We start from the raw sequence: 17,457 nt of genomic DNA on the forward strand, positions 1-17,457 counted from the left end.
ATTTCTTTACACCAGATATAAGTTCACCTTGAACAATGCTGCCTTCTCTAGAATTTGGAGTATAGAAAGCACCAATCTTGATGACAATGGGATACCCGCAGAAGTGGGGCATATTACGTCACATCAGTGACGGACATTCCACTGCAGCGTCAACAGTGACGTCACAGTGGGTAGACCAAATATGTCACAGATGAAACTGCAGAACACAACATGTTTCGCATTGCGCAACAAAAGACTTGTAACGTGCAAGTCCTATGTCAGACCAGTGTCACATTTTCTGAGAGGAATATCTGCTGGTACCCCATTGTGATTTGTCCATACAGCATTCACATATGAACGATAAAGTGGTATGTTGGACATTATGCTAACATCAGCTTGGTACAGGAATGGTTTTGCTTTTTCGCCATTTCTCTCAAAAAAGACGATCGTTACAGACTTCACAGAAAATGTCAGACCAAAAATTCTTCATTACATTATACGTACCTGTATTACAGCCGTAGGAAGTTTTTAAAAATCTGATCTGTCTTCAACCTTTAACATATACATGTGTACCAGTACTGTATCTGAATGGAAATTCACCAATAGTTTTACAATACCCAACAACTTTGAAAGTTTAATATTATAAAATAATAAATGATTGGTGTGTTATCTGTAGGTTCACAAACTTATTAAAGGCTCTTGTTTTTTCTGTTTTGGTTTTCTCTGCGATTAAAACCTTTTTTAATCTTAAAGAACTGTACTTTTAACAGCAATTAGACATGAAAATACTTTCAGTTAGACACCTAAACAAGTTTCCTGAGGAGATGACTTCCTTTACATAAAATCACGGCTTTAATTTTATGAATAATATTAAGGGACGGACTCTCAAAACAAATGACATTTTTTTCAGAATTCTGTTAATAATTTATAACTTCAAAATACACGTGTAAATAAAGGTGTGGAAAATAAAAAATAATAAAAAAAAGGATTAAAAAATATACCATAGTTTTTGTTAAAATACAGACCTAAGAGAAACTTAATCATACTTGTATGAAACGAAAATACAAATATCACAGTACTGATGGCTAGAGGACTTACCATTGGACAAATTCACTAACTGTTAGCTGTCCTTGGTCAATAAAAAATTCTTGGTTAAAAATAAACAAAAGATCAATACTAATTTCACTGGAACTGAAATTCTACAAAGACTTCTATCATACTGAATGACAGAACATTTTAATAGCCTAATCAAACTCCAAAATGTATGTAATATATATGTATATATGCATATTCCTATCCAGAAAAAATGAAACATTTCTGTTGGTCATGATGCGTAAGATTACACAAGTTTAAAATTTCCCTAAGAGCTATAGTGAGCTAAACTTCACTACTGGTTGTTCCTGTGTAAAGCTTGGAGTAGATTTTTCTCAGGTTCTCCTGGAATAAGTCTTCATGAGAAATTCCGCGATACTCAGCAGCCTTCTGTGTCCAGTAATGGCCGTTGTCCAGGTGAACTAAGCTGTGAATACAACAAGTCAATCACTGGGTTTTTTAGACAGTTTATCCAATATCACACTTAAATAAACAAACGAAGGCAGGCTAATAGGCTACAAAAAAACAAAGATCAAACAAAACCTTGTACTGTATCAAATAACATGGTGTCCTTGGGGGTAGTCCTCTAACAGAACAGTGAAAAGGTTCTGAATACAACATTCACATCACATGAGCCGGCAGCTCTGATTGGCTCTCTCAGATTTGTTCATGCTTTGTCGTGTTAAAACAAGCTCACATGGGATGTTAATCAAGAAAAGAAAAAAAACTCTCAGAATTTACTTCTGTGATCCTTTTGACAGCCAGGTGTACACTGAATAGAAAGGTTGTAATCTTTGCTAAAAGTCAAAGAAACATCATACGTAAGTTTTCTTGCCTTCATTTTGAAGAATTTTAATGATTAAGCAGATAACATTTGGAAAAACTTCTCAGGCAGGACCTGTCCTCTTCTCGTTATATTATATTTCTGTTATGCTCTTCATTGCAGGCTGCGTGGGTTTCAGACTGATATTTTGCCTTGAAGATGATCATTCCCACTCCACCTGAGGGTTTGTGTAAATATTTATCAGGACAAAATGTCAACTCGTACACCCATGCAACGTGCTGATATAACTTATAGTATTCCTATTTATTTAGCAACCTACATTTGGTCAGCAGGCTGTGGACGATCTTGAAATTTCCTCCCACCATAATGCCGTCATCGTATAAGTGAAATATTCTTGAGTATGGCATAAAACACCAATTAAATAAATAAATAAATAAATTTATTAAATTGGAAGTTACACAACAACAATAAAGTCTATGAGGAAACCGAAGCCTGTGATCCTCCCCCCCCCCACCCCCCACCACCAAAATTGTAACACCATCTATCTATCCCCATACATTTGCATGTAAATGACATTCCTCCTGACTATCTATCCCCATACATGTGCGCATAGCTGACATTCCTCCTGACTATCTATCCCCATACATGTGCGCGTAGCTGACATTCCTCCTGACTATCTATCCCCATACATGTGCATGTAGCTGACATTCCTCCTGACAATCTATTCCCATACACGTAAGCGTAGCTGACATTCCTCCTGACTATCTATTCCCATACACGTGCGCGTAGCTGACATTCCTCCTGACTATCTATCCCCATACATGTGCATGTAGCTGACATTCCTCCTATCTATTCCCATACACGTAAGCGTAGCTGACATTCCTCCTGACTATCTATCCCCATACATGTGCGCGTAGCTGACATTCCTCCTGACTATCTATCCCCATACATGTGCATGTAAATGACATTCCTCCTTACTATCTATTCCCATACAAGTGCATGTAAATGACATTCCTCCTGACTATCTATCCCCATACACGTGCGCGTAGCTGACATTCCTCCTGACTATCTATCCCCATACACGTGCGCGTAGCTGACATTCCTCCTGACTATCTATCCCCATACATGTGCGCGTAGCTGACATTCCTCCTGACTATCTATCCCCATACATGTGCGCGTAGCTGACATTCCTCCTGACTATCTATCCCCATACACGTGCATGTAGCTGACATTCCTCCTGACTATCTATCCCCATACATGTGCATGTAAATGACATTCCTCCTTACTATCTATTCCCATACAAGTGCATGAAAATGACATTCCTGCTGACTATCTATCCCCATACATGTGCATGTAAATGACATTCCTCCTGACTAATCGGATGTGGCAAGTGAGTCTCTTGATACACAGACGAGACAACAATTTTTCACAGCTGTGAAACTAACTACAACAACCACACCACACTGAGATATAAAAAAGGGGCATGAACCTGTTTGTCCAGGTCTCGAGACTCAGTAAATATACCTCCGGTTCTTCGCTAGCGTGAAGTCAGTTTCCAGCTCATCCAGCGAGTCATAGCCATTAGTGTATGAATTGTAGTATCGGGAACTTATCGGGCTAGTGCTTCTCTGATGGGATAAAAAAAAAATTTACTTTTTTAAATATATTATACAAATATGATAACAATCAAACTCATAAAGTAATATAATAAACTAAGTAATTCACTAATGATTTTCCTGTCAACCAGGCCTTGCTAAAATGGCATGAGTCATTAATGTCTTTTGAGGGGGGGGGGGGGGGGGGGACAGAACACTATCTTAAACCTTGTGTACATCTTTAAGATGATCTCTGTTATTATGTAGAGCCCATGATCCTTGTCATTTTAGAAGATTTCGGCACCAGCCATCTAAAGTTCACCAGAAAGTTTTTATCACGTCTTGTTAGAAATTTCAGAACTGAAAGAATTTCAGAATGTTAAAAGAATACTTACAGACATTTCTCTACTGAGTTTAACCAGAGAGTTACTCCGTCTCAGGGCGCTGTCAACACGGTCAGCGATTCTCTCAGAGAGTCGCGGTGAGAAGGCAGAGTCAGAGTACCTGTCGCGGAAACTGCGTCTGTAAAGGACTGGACTAACGGACCTTGGTCTAGGTCGGATAGGGTAAGATGGTGCGCTAGACAGCAGTTCAGCCACTTCCTCATCTGTAACACAAATAAACTTCACGTATGGAATAATTGGAGAGAGCAAGATTAGAACTCATGCCCAAGATGGTGACATAGGTAGTTAAATTAAATGCATGTTTTAACTGTTCATAGAGCTTAACTTGACAGATGTGGAGTTCGAGACAAGCAAGACAATGTAGCACTTTGCAATGATTTAACTCTTTAGACATGGAGGATAAAAAAGACATTGAAATATATTGTAACTATCCAACTCATCAATTCATTCGTATTAGAACAATAAACAAATTGGGAGCAAATATGAACAAATTGGGAGCAAGAAAAAAAACTGACAAACATGCCTGATAATAGTATAAACCATTCATAGTTATAGTCTAGGACATATGAAAGCTTTAAAGACTTTTAAAATAAAATCTTCGGAAGATTATAAATTGTGAGAAGACAATTTTGAAATTCGGCAACTAAACACCTCACTTCACCTAAAGCTTAGCATGTTTCAAATGCTGATTCATCCACCTCATACTGAGTTTTTGATGAAGTTTGATTTATTTCTTGTCAGAAAAGACTTAATATGTGCCATGTATTGCATCCAAAGTATCATTTTATGGCTTTTATGTACATATTAAATTTTAGGTGAAATACAGGACAATGTATTTCAACGTCTTTCAGGGGAGAATGTTGCATCTGAACATCTCCTCGTGTGCGTTCCTCTCAAGGACTACCCACCCTCAGAATCATCAGTGACCAGACGACTGCTGTAGACTGGACGGGACACTGAGCTGTAGGGTTCATGCACAACCTAGACCAACGCAAATGTAATTTACATTTTAATTAGCAGATCAATACAGGAGAGAATCATTTGTATTGAAAGAAATACAAAGTTGTGGCTGATTGGCTGCATGATCTCATCTACAGCCTAAGCTGAATTTTAGGTACCGTCCACCAATTCAAGTGAGACCTAGCTGTGGACTTTAACCCAGGAAATCCTATCTCCACAGTCAAACAATCAGTGTTGATTATTGTATGGCTATTAGTCCCACCTTCTGTGCTATATATCACTAACAGTTTATAAACTATTTTCAAGACTGTAATTTTACATGAATTAGAGTAGAACAACTGGGAAATTATTTAAAATAAATACCAATTCCTTATAGTCTTAAATGAAAACAGAACAGACTGAGTGCAAGGTAATCATGTATGATATTATTGTGTTGAGTTCTAATTTAGTCTCAGTATTACCACACGAAATGCTAGCTTACTTTTATCATTTTTTGAGCTAAATGTTTTAACCGTAATGAAAGATCAATCAGAAAATAACCAAGTTGTCAAAAAATTAGCCGCTTATCATTCACATTTTTCAAGAAACATTTACAATAAAAACAGTTATAACAAATTTCATATGGATTTGTCTTTTTCATTTTCATATATTCTGTATGTAAATCACGTGTATACATGTATATTTTCTTCAGAATAATAAGGTGTTTTTGAAGAAATCATCTCCACATTTACTGGTAATTCAAAAAATAGTTTAATTTATGTTAGAACAATACCATAAATTTGATTAAATTTCTAAAAACACACTTATACTTATTGTTCTTTTACAGTTCAACTCTTCAACCATACAAACTGGGAAGTAAAAATGTCCTTACCATTAGTTGTTACCAAATTTATACATTTATTAAATAGGCATAAATAAAATTTTAAACAAAGGGACTCAAGTCAAGGGAATATAGTTACCTCCTTTACACGATAGCGACGTTTAACTCGAGGTGTATATGACCAATCAAAATCGTCTGTGAACAATAAACAAGGAACTGCATGCATAACTGGTAAACAGGCAACAACAACAACAACAACAACAACAAACAGTAGGATATGATCCTACCATCCAAAAAATATCGAAACACTTGTATAAGATCAATGGAACTTTGAATGAGGCAAAATGAGTTTTTCTAGTCTCAGACAATATTTTTGGCCAAATAAAGCAAGCAGCGATCCTCTGTGCATCAAAACCAAGCTACATACTAATACTAACCATGCCAGTCTCTGTGGCTTGACCCTGTGCTTCTACTCTTAGCAAGCCAGACACTGTTCATTTGCTTAACTCAGATAAAGCATAGCTTATCGTTTGAAATCCTCTGCAATCGAGGGCAGTCATGATAGTTTAGACTGGACCTGCATTACAAGACATCTGTGTGGGGATTTGCTACGATCAGAGGCAGGCCGTAAATGCGATGGATTTTGAGCGATAAGGTGCATGTATACTTGATCTGATTACAAACATACACGAAACACTTTAATTTCTTTTCTCATGTGAACAGAACAGTACTAATACATTTTGCAACTTTCGCTTGGGGAAGAGTGGGGGGGGGGGGGGGGTCAAAGTGGCTTCAAAGTACAGTTTTATTTAGGCCCCAGCAGGCAGTCCAGAAATTAAGTAGCTTGCAGCAGAGAAGTTAACGATGATCCCTGTTAAAAACGAACTGGGAGGAACAGACCGAACGGGTCTGGCCAAATTAGGTCAGTGGTGTGGGGAACGTGTGTCACTTTGCCCACACTGTAGTCACATGGTTCACGGGGCTCGGGGCGGGGTGCTCACTGAGTTCTGAGCAAGATCAACGAGGTAATATCTGAAAAACTCTGACTGCTAAAATATGCATAATATAGATGAGTAATTAACATGTATAATGAAATTTTTTAAAGAAAAATTCGGTGGCATAAATTTCTTCATTAGGAATAGAAACATGTTCTTTGTTTTATAGTTCCTTTTCATGTATCCCTTAAGCAATTAAGCAGTGTCTTTGTGGTTAATATGAATGTACAGAGTCGAGACGCGCAGGATCCATTCTAGTATAAGTATTATTCTTGAAGCATGTCCCCCCAAAAAATAACACTAAAGTGCCATAAACAACAATAAATTCTGAACATGAACTGAGAACTGTCAACACAACACTCCCCGCTCTGACACGGGAAAGGCTGTAGTACCTTATTGGGACTAACTGGGCAGTGGGCAAGCTCGTTATATGGTGGAGTGTGCCCCCAGTACCTCTTCCCAGTGTGCTTTCTGTATGTCCGGCAGACTCTACAGCTGCTTGCCCTATACGGTCTGTGACACACTCCACATATGCCGCTGTCACTGTGACTGGCTATATACACAGACAATCGTGTTAACCAATCAAAATTTGACGACAATAACATACCAACTTATTCAAAAAGAGACAATCTCAGTGTTCTGAAATTTTGGGCAGTCATACTTTTCAGTCTTAAATCTTGTTAAAAAAAATGCATTTTGGGGGGTAACATCTGGGTATTTATGTTCATGTATTCTCCCAACACTGTTTGCAAACTGTTACAGAGTTTACGAGGCTTACTCCTAAACAGAAGGCCATGTGCACAAATCGATGGCGTGCCAAAATGGGGTAAAGCAAGCTACATGAGGAATCTGGAATCAGCTAAACATATCATTACAGGGAGCACTTTTACAACCTCTGGTAAATAACTGTCCAATGGCAAAGGTGCTATATCAGAAACCAAATAAACAATTTCCACCTCCCCTTGTGTGCTGTTTACAACTGAAGGCAGAAAACAACACTTTGGTATGGTAAATCTACCAAGCTATCTGAGCAATCTACTAGATTTACCTCCAGTGTCAAAAGAGAGATGGACTTTCAAGGGACCTAACTGGTGAGGTCACAGTTTTGAAGATTTGTATTATTATAGAGTCTGCTTGGACAAATTTGTGGTGTGTTTTATAAAATGTTTTTCCATGTAGTACGCAATACTGACCAACACAGATACTGCGGCTCCGTGGCACAGACCTACTGCGCCTGCGAGTAGATTTTGAGCCACGCAGAAAGGATTTCGTAGCTGGAGAGCCAGGTTTTCGTCCAATCAGTGAGTCGTCCAGCTGGGGTGTCAAGGGAGAGAAATCAAATGGTTAATCGAAGTAACAAAAACAACAACAAATACAACAGGCTAATTCAACATAATAAAATATATGTACCACAAATACTTCAGGCCAACTCAACCTAATAAAATACATGTACCACAAATACTTCAGGCCAATTCTGTGTAATAAAATATATGTTTCACAAATACTTCAGGCCAATTCAACCTAATAAAACATACGTACCACAAATATTTCAGACAAATTTGACCTAATAAAATATATGTTTCACAAATACTTCAGGCCAATTCAACCTAATAAAATATATGGACCACAAATACTTCAGGCCAACTCAACCTAATAAAACATACGTACCACAAATATTTCAGACAAATTTGACCTAATAAAATATATGTTTCACAAATACATCAAGCTAGGTGAGAGCTATATAATGCCCCAAATACATAAATCAGACCAGGTTTTTAGGCCACCACAAATTCAACTTTGTAAAATACCACCCGAACAGAGGTCTATTTTTCACTTTGTAAACTACGCTAAATAAAACATCACAAATACATCTAGTTAATTTAAGCTTTTGACAAAAATACAAACCCAGCAGGCGAAGTTAACCCTAATTTTAAAAAAGTCCAAGCTGTCTTTCTGCTCACCTGACCTCTCAATGCTTACCTTTTTGACCACAAATGGAGGTTTAATATCTCTATCGGATTCCAGACAACAGTCCTCAAACCGTCTGATGAAAGACGGGGAAGGGGACCTGGAGCGCACAGCAGACGACACTGTGTGTTTATCGTATGTATTGTATCGCTTCCTCGACCTTGACCTGTGAACATATGACAAACCACATCACTACAGGCGCGCCAGGAAGATAGACCAGCCTATGTCTAAACATTACCACATCACTACAGGCACACCAGGAAGATAGACCAGCCTATGTCTAAACATTACACAAGTCTGACACGTCAATGCAGCGAGAGATGAGGGCAAATTCTACTAATAAGAGTTTTGGTCTACACAACACGTTTATTGCCATGTGCACATGTGCCGTTCTCAACAACTTGCTTTTCATGACTGTCATCGTTAGGCAAGTTTGATATTCACAGCCTCCGTACCTAGGCTTGTTTTGTCTTAGCCTCATCACTGATATGCTTGCACGGATCTATTATCAGCATTCATCAAAAAAATTGTGTCAGGTGACCGTTAGAATCTTGCGGAACATACTTTTAATAAAGACAGTGCATATACATCAAGTATGAATAGACACAAAAGTTGAGACAGCGATTTTGTATTTTCTATATCACTTCCTGTCTTGTCACCTTGACCCCAGTGACATTGGTGTTCAAGATTTCTCCACAAAATTTGCCTGTGCTGGCAGTGATCATGATGCAAAGTGAATATCAGGAGAGGGGCATGCGCTGTGAGGAGTATGATTTACTACTATGTGGTCAGGTAACTACTACGAATGGCAGCCAGATGTACAGACATTTACATCATTTTGATTATTATGTGTATGTAAACCATTTCTAAATGACAAATAATTAAGGCAATAAAACCTACTTATCTTTCACGGAGTTTTAAAAATGACCATAGTATATGACTAGCATGTGTACAACAAGCACATGTAACTCATGTTAGCATATATGATTGTCATTGCATTAATTCTTCAATCCAAACGGCGTGTGGTCGTGGGTTTCCCCCGGGCTCTACTCGGCTTCCTCCCACCATAATTCTGGCCACCATCGTATAAGTGAAATATTCTTGAGTACGGCAATCAAAATAAATTACTTCACTCATCAATCATTTCAACCACACACCAATCAACTTTAACTTTTACAGCTGTGAGATAGAAAGGGAACAAGAGTTTAGGAATCTCAAGGTAAGCTCGTCGAGGCAGGATGAATAGGATTAACAGACAATGTCATCAGGCTTTGTGTCAATGATCGAAACACTGCACAATGTACACAAGATCTCCATATTTGACTGATTCATTGATAGCCCTACTGTCTTCATTTTCAAAAGAATTCTACATCATCATGATTCATCAGCTAACAACGACAATATGTGCTAACGTGCCCAAATCACCTTTTTGAGACAATTGCATTGAACATCTTTGTAAAGCAAATCCAAAAGTATTTCCACTTAACGTTAGTACAACATTACGTCAACAGGGTCAACATGATTGGAATTTCTGATTGTTAGTCACAACTATGGTAGCTTATAATCTCTCCCTGCATGATGGTGTCGACTGTAAGCTACGGCTAGGACCGGTCTTGTGATCGTTTTATGTAAGCGGCCACAGGAGTAAACCACTACTTTTTTGCCAGGTAACTAATGAATCTCCTGAATCACATCAGTAACCAGAACGGTGAGAGTGATATAAATGGTCAAAAAACTGGTACTCTTTATTGAAGCGGTTCTGTAGGTACAGTGGACTGATAGACAGACAACTTCATACTGTAAAATAACATCAACAAAATAATTATAAAAAAAAAACGAAACAAAAACAAATAACACTCCACACTGCGCTGCATACCTGCTCCTTCGCGGTGTCAAAGCCTCTGAATGACTCACTTCTCTGCGGAGCGCTTTTAAGGCGGCCTACCAAAGGAACATAGATATGGGTTCAAAACTATATATGTATGTCTTCTTAAAGTTTTTGCACTGCTGAAGAAAATTTTTTTTGTACATTATAGAATGTGGACATACTCACACATATGATAAAGTTAGTCAATCTCCAAAGTTAAACAATCTCCAAAGCAGGTTTCTACAAGTACATGTACTTTTTAATAAACCTGCAAGAATTGTGTTCAACGAAGCATCTGTATTAATAAAATTTAAAACATTACTTTTCAAGTCTGTAAATTTCTGAAAATCTTTTACTGACAAATACATCCAGTCACATTTATATGCACGCAAACTGGAACATCGTACAATAGGGAAGCTTCGAGTTTGAACTCTTTTATTGTTGAAGGTAGATAAGGTATAAACTGTATGAGACCTGTCAAAAATGTTAGGCAACCATTTTTGATTTATTTATTGATTTGATTGGTGTTTTACACCATATTCAAGAATATTTCACTTATACGACGACGGCCAGCATTATGGTGGGAGGAAACCAAGAAGAGCCCAGGGGAAACCCACGACCATCCGCAGGGTGCTGGTAGACCTTCCCACATACGGCTGGAGAGGAAGCCAGCATGAGCTGGACTTGAACTCACAGCAACCACATTGGTGAGAGGCTCCTGAGTTATTATGCTGCACTAGCACGCTAACCAACTGAGACACGGAGGTCCCTTCAATCATTTTTGATCACACTCCCTATAACATGTGCATCAGTAAAAAGTGTCATAAAAAGTAATTTAGAGTAGAGGAATGAAAGAGAAAATTGCGAATCTGAACGTTTTGTGAACTGGAGAAGTTCGTAAAAGCAAAGAGGTATCATTTGTGCCTCTGGAAAAGGGTGGGAGAGGGGATCGGTATATTAGTTTCAACAAGGTTGCCTTACATTTTTCATGATTCACAGGGCTCAGTAGGATTGTTTTTACATTTGATGACAAAAGAATTCCATCTCGAAAATCCCCTACTGTAGTATGTACATTTTATATGGAAAGTTGAAGAAAAAGCTATTTCAAATTAATAATCAATTCGGCAGAAATACTGTGCTAAAAATGTGTATCTATAACATGATTATACGTAGGTACAAAACTTCTTATGTTTACCTTTTGTTCCTCAATGGCATCTTCTAAAGCATCAAATTCACTACTGACGGATTCCCTGATAGTAGCTTTGCTGGAGAACTCAACTTTTGGTGAGATGCCCTTAAACAGGTAACAGTCAACAAATACAGATCAAATGAAATGTACATTTATACTTCAAAACATCTTTATCAACTCATCGCTCAGCTGGTGTATGAAATTACAGAAAAAATAAAAAAAATAAAATAAACATTAAACAATGGGAGATTCGAGGACGAGCTACACCAAAGGGCTAAACAGCAGCAGGGTATGCTTCACTTCATATGTGTTTTAGGAGAATACATACACCGATAATCATGACGTAAAAAATTTATTTATTTGATTGGTCTTTTATACCAGACTAAAGAATATTCCACTTGTACTATGGCAGCCAGCATTATGGAGGGAGGAAACCGGGCAGAGCCCAGGGGAAACCCACGAACATCTGCACATTTTGGGCAGGCCTTCCAACATACGGCCGGAGAGAAATCCAGCATGAGCTGGACTCACAGCGACTGCATTGGTGGGAGGCTCCTGGGTCATTGTGCTTTGCTGGCGTGCTAACCCCCCATGACGTAATAAAGGCAAGAACAAAAGAGTTCATAGCTTTGGACCATTCTGTTACAGATGGGAAGCAGTTCCAAGTTCCCCATTGTTACTAAATTTGAAATAAATGGCTTTGTTTTATAAACCATACCTTATTTTCATTACATTTTTGCACAGTTAGCATCTATCCATACTGGGTATTGGTGAAATCAATATAACACAATTTAACACATACCCAACTTACAGGAAAGTTGACAGTCCTATTCAATAAGATCTCCCTCTCAGCGGGAGCATACGATGGGGCAAGAGTTGGGTAGGGGTAGAGGAAATCCTGAGTGTCGGTGGCAAAACTGGCCAATCGGATACCTCCCACTGAGAACTCTGACAGCTGTACCAGCTCAAATACAACAGGTTCATCTGAAAAATCATAAGACAACACGTTAATGACAGAAATCTTCAGAGAACAGGAGAGTATCATTTTTACGACAGATATTTCAGAGAATTCAATTGTTTGTTTTTTTTGGCTTTGTTAATGATACGGGTAATTATCTGACAGCGTTTCCGTTTATAGGCAGACACTAGTCAGTGCTGGCAGAAACTAAGGCAGCTGGAGCCACTTTTACAAAGATGTCGTACTTGTGTGGTATTGCAGGACAATAGTGTGCTACCTTAAAAGTGATGTACAAAATGTACAATTCAAAAATATCGTACACCGCTTTGAGAAAGTGGCCTCTGGTCAGGTACTGAATTTTTATAACATCCCAGGCATTTATCGAGTGTTGATCCATGAGAGTTGTCCATCCAGATTTTCTCTTCCGTCAAAGATATGATCAGTAAATATGTTTATGCGTATGTCGCACTTAACAATGTTTCAGTCATATGACGTCAATCATTAGCTTATTAGTTATTTGTTTAGTTATTTATTTGATCAGAATTTCACTCCGTACTCAAGAATATTTCACTTTATGATGGCAGTGAGCATAATGGTGGTAGGAAACCGGGAAGCCTGGGGAAACTATCTGCAGGTTGTTGGTTGACCTTCCTACATAAAGTCGGAGAGGAAGCCAACATGAGCTGGACTTGAATTCGCAGCGACTGCATTGTTGGGAGGCTCCTGATGCATTGTGCCATGCTGGCGTGCTAACTGAGGCCCCAGGAGTCAACAGGTGTGTGTACATATACTGTCTCTTCTTGTGGCAGGGCAAGTCAAAGTACTGCCATCGTTGAAGTATCATGCCGAAGACACCAGACATCCAGACACCCCACCCAGTTACACTATACTGACGCCAGGCAAAATTGTCCTGTTTTTTGTTGTAACCTGTCAGTCTTGAGCGCCAAATGAGGCAGCAACAAGTACCATGTCTTAAGTCTTTGATATGACCCGACCTGGGTAAATAAAAGAGTTCTCAAATACTAGAAAAAGTATACAGTACAATTATGTATCTCGGACCTAAGAATTCAACATCAACACAATGCAGAATGTGAATCTGAAAAATGATGTACCTCGTTTCACCAATTATTCTCAAAATTCATGCAAATATTTTTGCATCTACTGATACTACAGGTCTTTCACCTGGCAATTTATTTACTTGTACTAACCTTCTAGTAAGTTAACAATCTCTGAGGGTGACAGTGCTGTGTAGAATGTCTGAAAAAAAAAAATACCAGGAATACAATTACCTTTCCATACACTGATATTCCAAAATACATAAATGCATGACAAACCCAACAGTCTTACATTCAGGTATAAGACCCAACAATTTTCCAGCAACCTGTGGGTGGTTGTGGGTTTCCCACAGGTTCTGCCCGGTTTCCTCCCACCACCTTACTGACCGTCGTCATATAAGTGAAATATTCTTGAGTTCGCATAAAATGTCAATCAAATAAATAACTAAAAAAATAAGAGGCAACAAAAACAATGATTCAAGCATACATCCTACACTATATTGTTCAAAGTAAGAATGCGATTTCATAAAGACAGTTTGTGCAGTATTTTTATTTCAACACTTTCACTCAATTTCTATGATTAACAATGACCGTACATGCACTTTCTGTCTTCTTAGCTCTTTTAAAAGTTTATAATTTGTCATATTATTAAAACACTTGCACTTCATTCTTTTCATGTAAATTATGTGATGCCTAAAACACAATGACTACTCCAATTATAGGATAACTGAAGTTCAGTCAAGTTCATTTAATTCAAGGAATTCAACCATAATGCTGGTTGCCTTCGTACAAGTCCAATATTCTAGAGTACGGCGTAAAACATAAAAATAATTTATATTACAGTGAAACGTAAAATATTTCAGTAATAAAATAAGCGCAGTACCAAATACCTTACACATACCTTGAAATCAGACCTGAATTTTCCAATCCATCAACTTTATATTTTTTTTGTAGATGATCTTCTAATTTGGTATCTTGTTTGCATTTTAAAAGGTGTTGGTTAAGTACATACCCTGTGCCTGTAAATACATCAGGTGACAAATACCCAAGCACTAGCAAATGTAATGTACCTTGTACCTTGTTGTGCATCACGTAGTGTACCTTGTACCTTGTAAGGTATTTTGTAGTGTACCTTGTGCCTTGTAGTGTGCGTGTACCTTGAAGTGTACCATGTAGTGTATCTTGTAGTGTACTGTGCACATTGTAGTATACCTTTTCAAATCTGAGCTTTTCATGGATGAAGAGTGGAAACATCGCCCTGAGCAGTTTGGTGCGGCGATACTGGCCGAACATCGACACTCCGAGGTAGACATCTTCTCTGCTGGATAACCACACTCCAGGGGCAGTGACCTGGAAACAGCAACAGTATAAAATTCACATGTATCAAAAAAAAAAAAAAAAAAGGAACGAAAGAAGGAAAGAAAAAACAGAATGAAAGTTTTTGAACAATAATTCTGGGGCATGCTTTTCTCTTTGTAGTTCCTTTTCATGTATCCTTTAAAAGTAGAAACATCCCACATGTATACGAAACATGAATTTGAGGTACTTTACACATAAAATTATACAGGTCTCTGTATGACACACACATGCAAATCTAATACACATAACAAGTCAATGTGTACATGTCAGTGTATGAAAGAAACAAAAATTCTACTCTGACAAAAAAAACTTCCACCAAGCCCAAAAGCTCTCTGGTTTAACTGTGGGGATAAAAATTCCACTGGACACTTAGAGATATTCTCTCTGTTAATTCTTTCCCTGCATACTGTCTTGATTCAATTACCATTCTGACTTCTTTTCAAAAGCTTACTGAAGCCTGACATTCTGGTCTCTCAACTCGGGCTACAAAATACACTGAAATGAAATTTGACAACTTGCCAGATAGTTTTCCATACTTCACTACTGTCAATGGAATGCACTCAGGGTAAGTTGTATTATATGACCAACTTACTATTCATTTTCCTTTTACAAGTACTTTGTTACCTCTGTCATGGAACTTATGTTTTGCCCGAAAACAGCAGTCTGTCAGTCTGTCTGTCAGCAACTTTACTGAATAAAGCAAATGAATGAACTTTCAAATGCTTCCACATCATTGCCAGATAGGACATAAATGTATGTTATTTTTTAAATTTACAACAGTAAACTTTTTTCTTTACTTATTGATTGGTGTTTTACGCCATACTCAAGATATTTCACTTATACTAGGGTGGCCAGCATTATGGTGGGAGGACACCCATTTAACTTTGCAGGAGGTTTGCGCTCTTTTGTGTGCTACATGTAGTTAATACATATATCAAATTTAAGAATCTCTCAACAATTCAAAAGCCCTCAAAGGCTTAAAAGGTTTGAAAGGGGAAGGTTTTGCAGCTATCAGGGCCTTAACAGTGTCAGATAATCTTGAGTGTTCAAATCCAGTCATTGATGCTCTAATTTCCTCAACCACATTGGTAAATGTAATGGTTGCCATATATCAGGTAAGTGAAAATTTATAGGAGAATATAAGTGAAAATTTTTTGAGGATCACCTACCAAGTTAAATATAGCATGCAGAAGCTACCAAGGTGTTCTTTTCACTCTCTGCACAGATATCATACTGGTTCCCAGACTATTTGTCAAGGGCCAGAGTTCATGGAGAAAAAAACCTGTGGCAGCTACATATATTAGAAAAATCCAGTTTTCAAGGAATATAACTGAAGCATTTATTCTCATGAAAAATCAAGACTCTATGAGTCTAGAGTTTTATACTTTTTATTCAGAATTTTTGTTTCTGATTGTTTTCATTTTTTGGGATTATTTCAACAATTTTCATTAATTCCCTTTCTCTGCGCAAGGGACTGTGTTTGATGAAACTGCTACTACAGCCAAGTCCAAGTTGCTTTAGTTGGATTATATTACTGATCTTTATAACTTTGCCTGAATTATATATCTTCAATATATAACAATATTCAGTTACATGTATGTTAATGCCACATTGGAATTCACTGTAACAAATGGAGTACCACTGCTTTTGATAACATTTAACAATAAAATACACATACCTAAATATGAACAATGCAGATTTTTTATGACTCTTATGTTCCCTGAAATTCTACCTTTATGAATTAATAAATATAATGTAATGTCATTGATTAATGGCATATCAAAACAGAGTCGGATATGCACAGCATACGAGGCTAGTTTAGCGCCAGTTCTTTGCACAAGACGAGACATGATATACCTAGCAGTGTATCACTAAAAGGGCCGGTACTTTCTTCGAGTTTGACAGCTGTAAAACTGTGGTTCATTTCAACAGTGACAGTGACACTGTGCGTGCAGAAATCGACACTCTAGTAAACTTATCTTACAGCGTCACCGAAACATTTATCCTTATGTGGTTATCTGAGCTACAGTACTTACGGCATGGATATTTAGATCAACAACAATTCTTATATTTCTCCTAGGCATGGTTGCAGACCTCGCACAAGCCCAGTACACTCAAAAACGGTGGTATTTTCGGCTTCGAAACACGAGGCTCACGGTTTGTTGTGTTCGTTGGAAGGCTGCCAACACTCTACCAACCAATGAAAACATTTCAGGTTATGGGGAGCAGTCCGTAATTATAGATGATCTGCCGTTCGGCTTTAAAGTAACGTTGTTGAACGTTCCGAAAAAAATAAGTTCTCCTAAAGAACACCTCTCTGAGGCAGACTCAGAAAACATGCGTAGACATGCATGGCCCATTCTTCTACTTGTTGGTTAAGCTGTATGCATTGTATTTATTCCAAGGACGATCGATCTTCGTTTCACATAACG

General features: G+C 37.9%; 1 protein-coding gene across 3 annotated transcripts; it reads right to left on the reverse strand.

Moving 5' to 3' along the window:
• Positions 1-1,076: 1,076 nt before the first annotated feature.
• LOC135471337 (spermatogenesis-associated protein 6-like) lies at positions 1,077-17,196 on the reverse strand. 3 transcript variants are annotated; one of them, XM_064750530.1, is made up of 13 exons: positions 17,062-17,196; positions 14,879-15,016; positions 13,820-13,868; positions 12,465-12,637; positions 11,660-11,758; positions 10,474-10,538; positions 8,610-8,763; positions 7,823-7,943; positions 7,022-7,182; positions 4,763-4,835; positions 3,846-4,057; positions 3,380-3,483; positions 1,077-1,498 (listed from the first exon to the last, which is right to left on the reverse strand). In XM_064750530.1, exons 1-13 carry the CDS (start codon positions 17,107-17,109, stop codon positions 1,357-1,359), a joined length of 1,539 nt encoding a protein of 512 aa, XP_064606600.1. In that variant the 5' UTR covers positions 17,110-17,196; the 3' UTR covers positions 1,077-1,356. The 3 variants fall into 3 exon arrangements, with proteins under 3 accessions (XP_064606600.1, XP_064606599.1, XP_064606601.1); XM_064750529.1 differs by having other exon boundaries at positions 12,456-12,637; XM_064750531.1 differs by having other exon boundaries at positions 1,374-1,498; positions 3,345-3,483; positions 12,456-12,637.
• Between the last annotated feature and the right edge of the window lie 261 nt (positions 17,197-17,457).

The sequence above is a fragment of the Liolophura sinensis genome, chromosome 7 (assembly GCF_032854445.1).
Source record: "Liolophura sinensis isolate JHLJ2023 chromosome 7, CUHK_Ljap_v2, whole genome shotgun sequence".
Classification (NCBI taxonomy): Eukaryota; Metazoa; Mollusca; class Polyplacophora; order Chitonida; family Chitonidae; genus Liolophura; species Liolophura sinensis.

Excerpts from the sequence above, each read along its gene's own strand:
- LOC135471337 (XM_064750529.1), bottom strand. The coding sequence starts at position 17,109 with ATGCCTAGGAGAAATATAAGAATTGTTGTTGATCTAAATATCCATGCC. Across the intron at positions 8,764-10,473 it reads TTGACACCGCGAAGGAGCAG|GTCAAGGTCGAGGAAGCGAT; the intron begins GTATGCAGCGCA and ends ATATGTTCACAG. Across the intron at positions 4,836-7,021 it reads GCCCAGTTAGTCCCAATAAG|GTTGTGCATGAACCCTACAG; the intron begins GTACTACAGCCT and ends GCGTTGGTCTAG.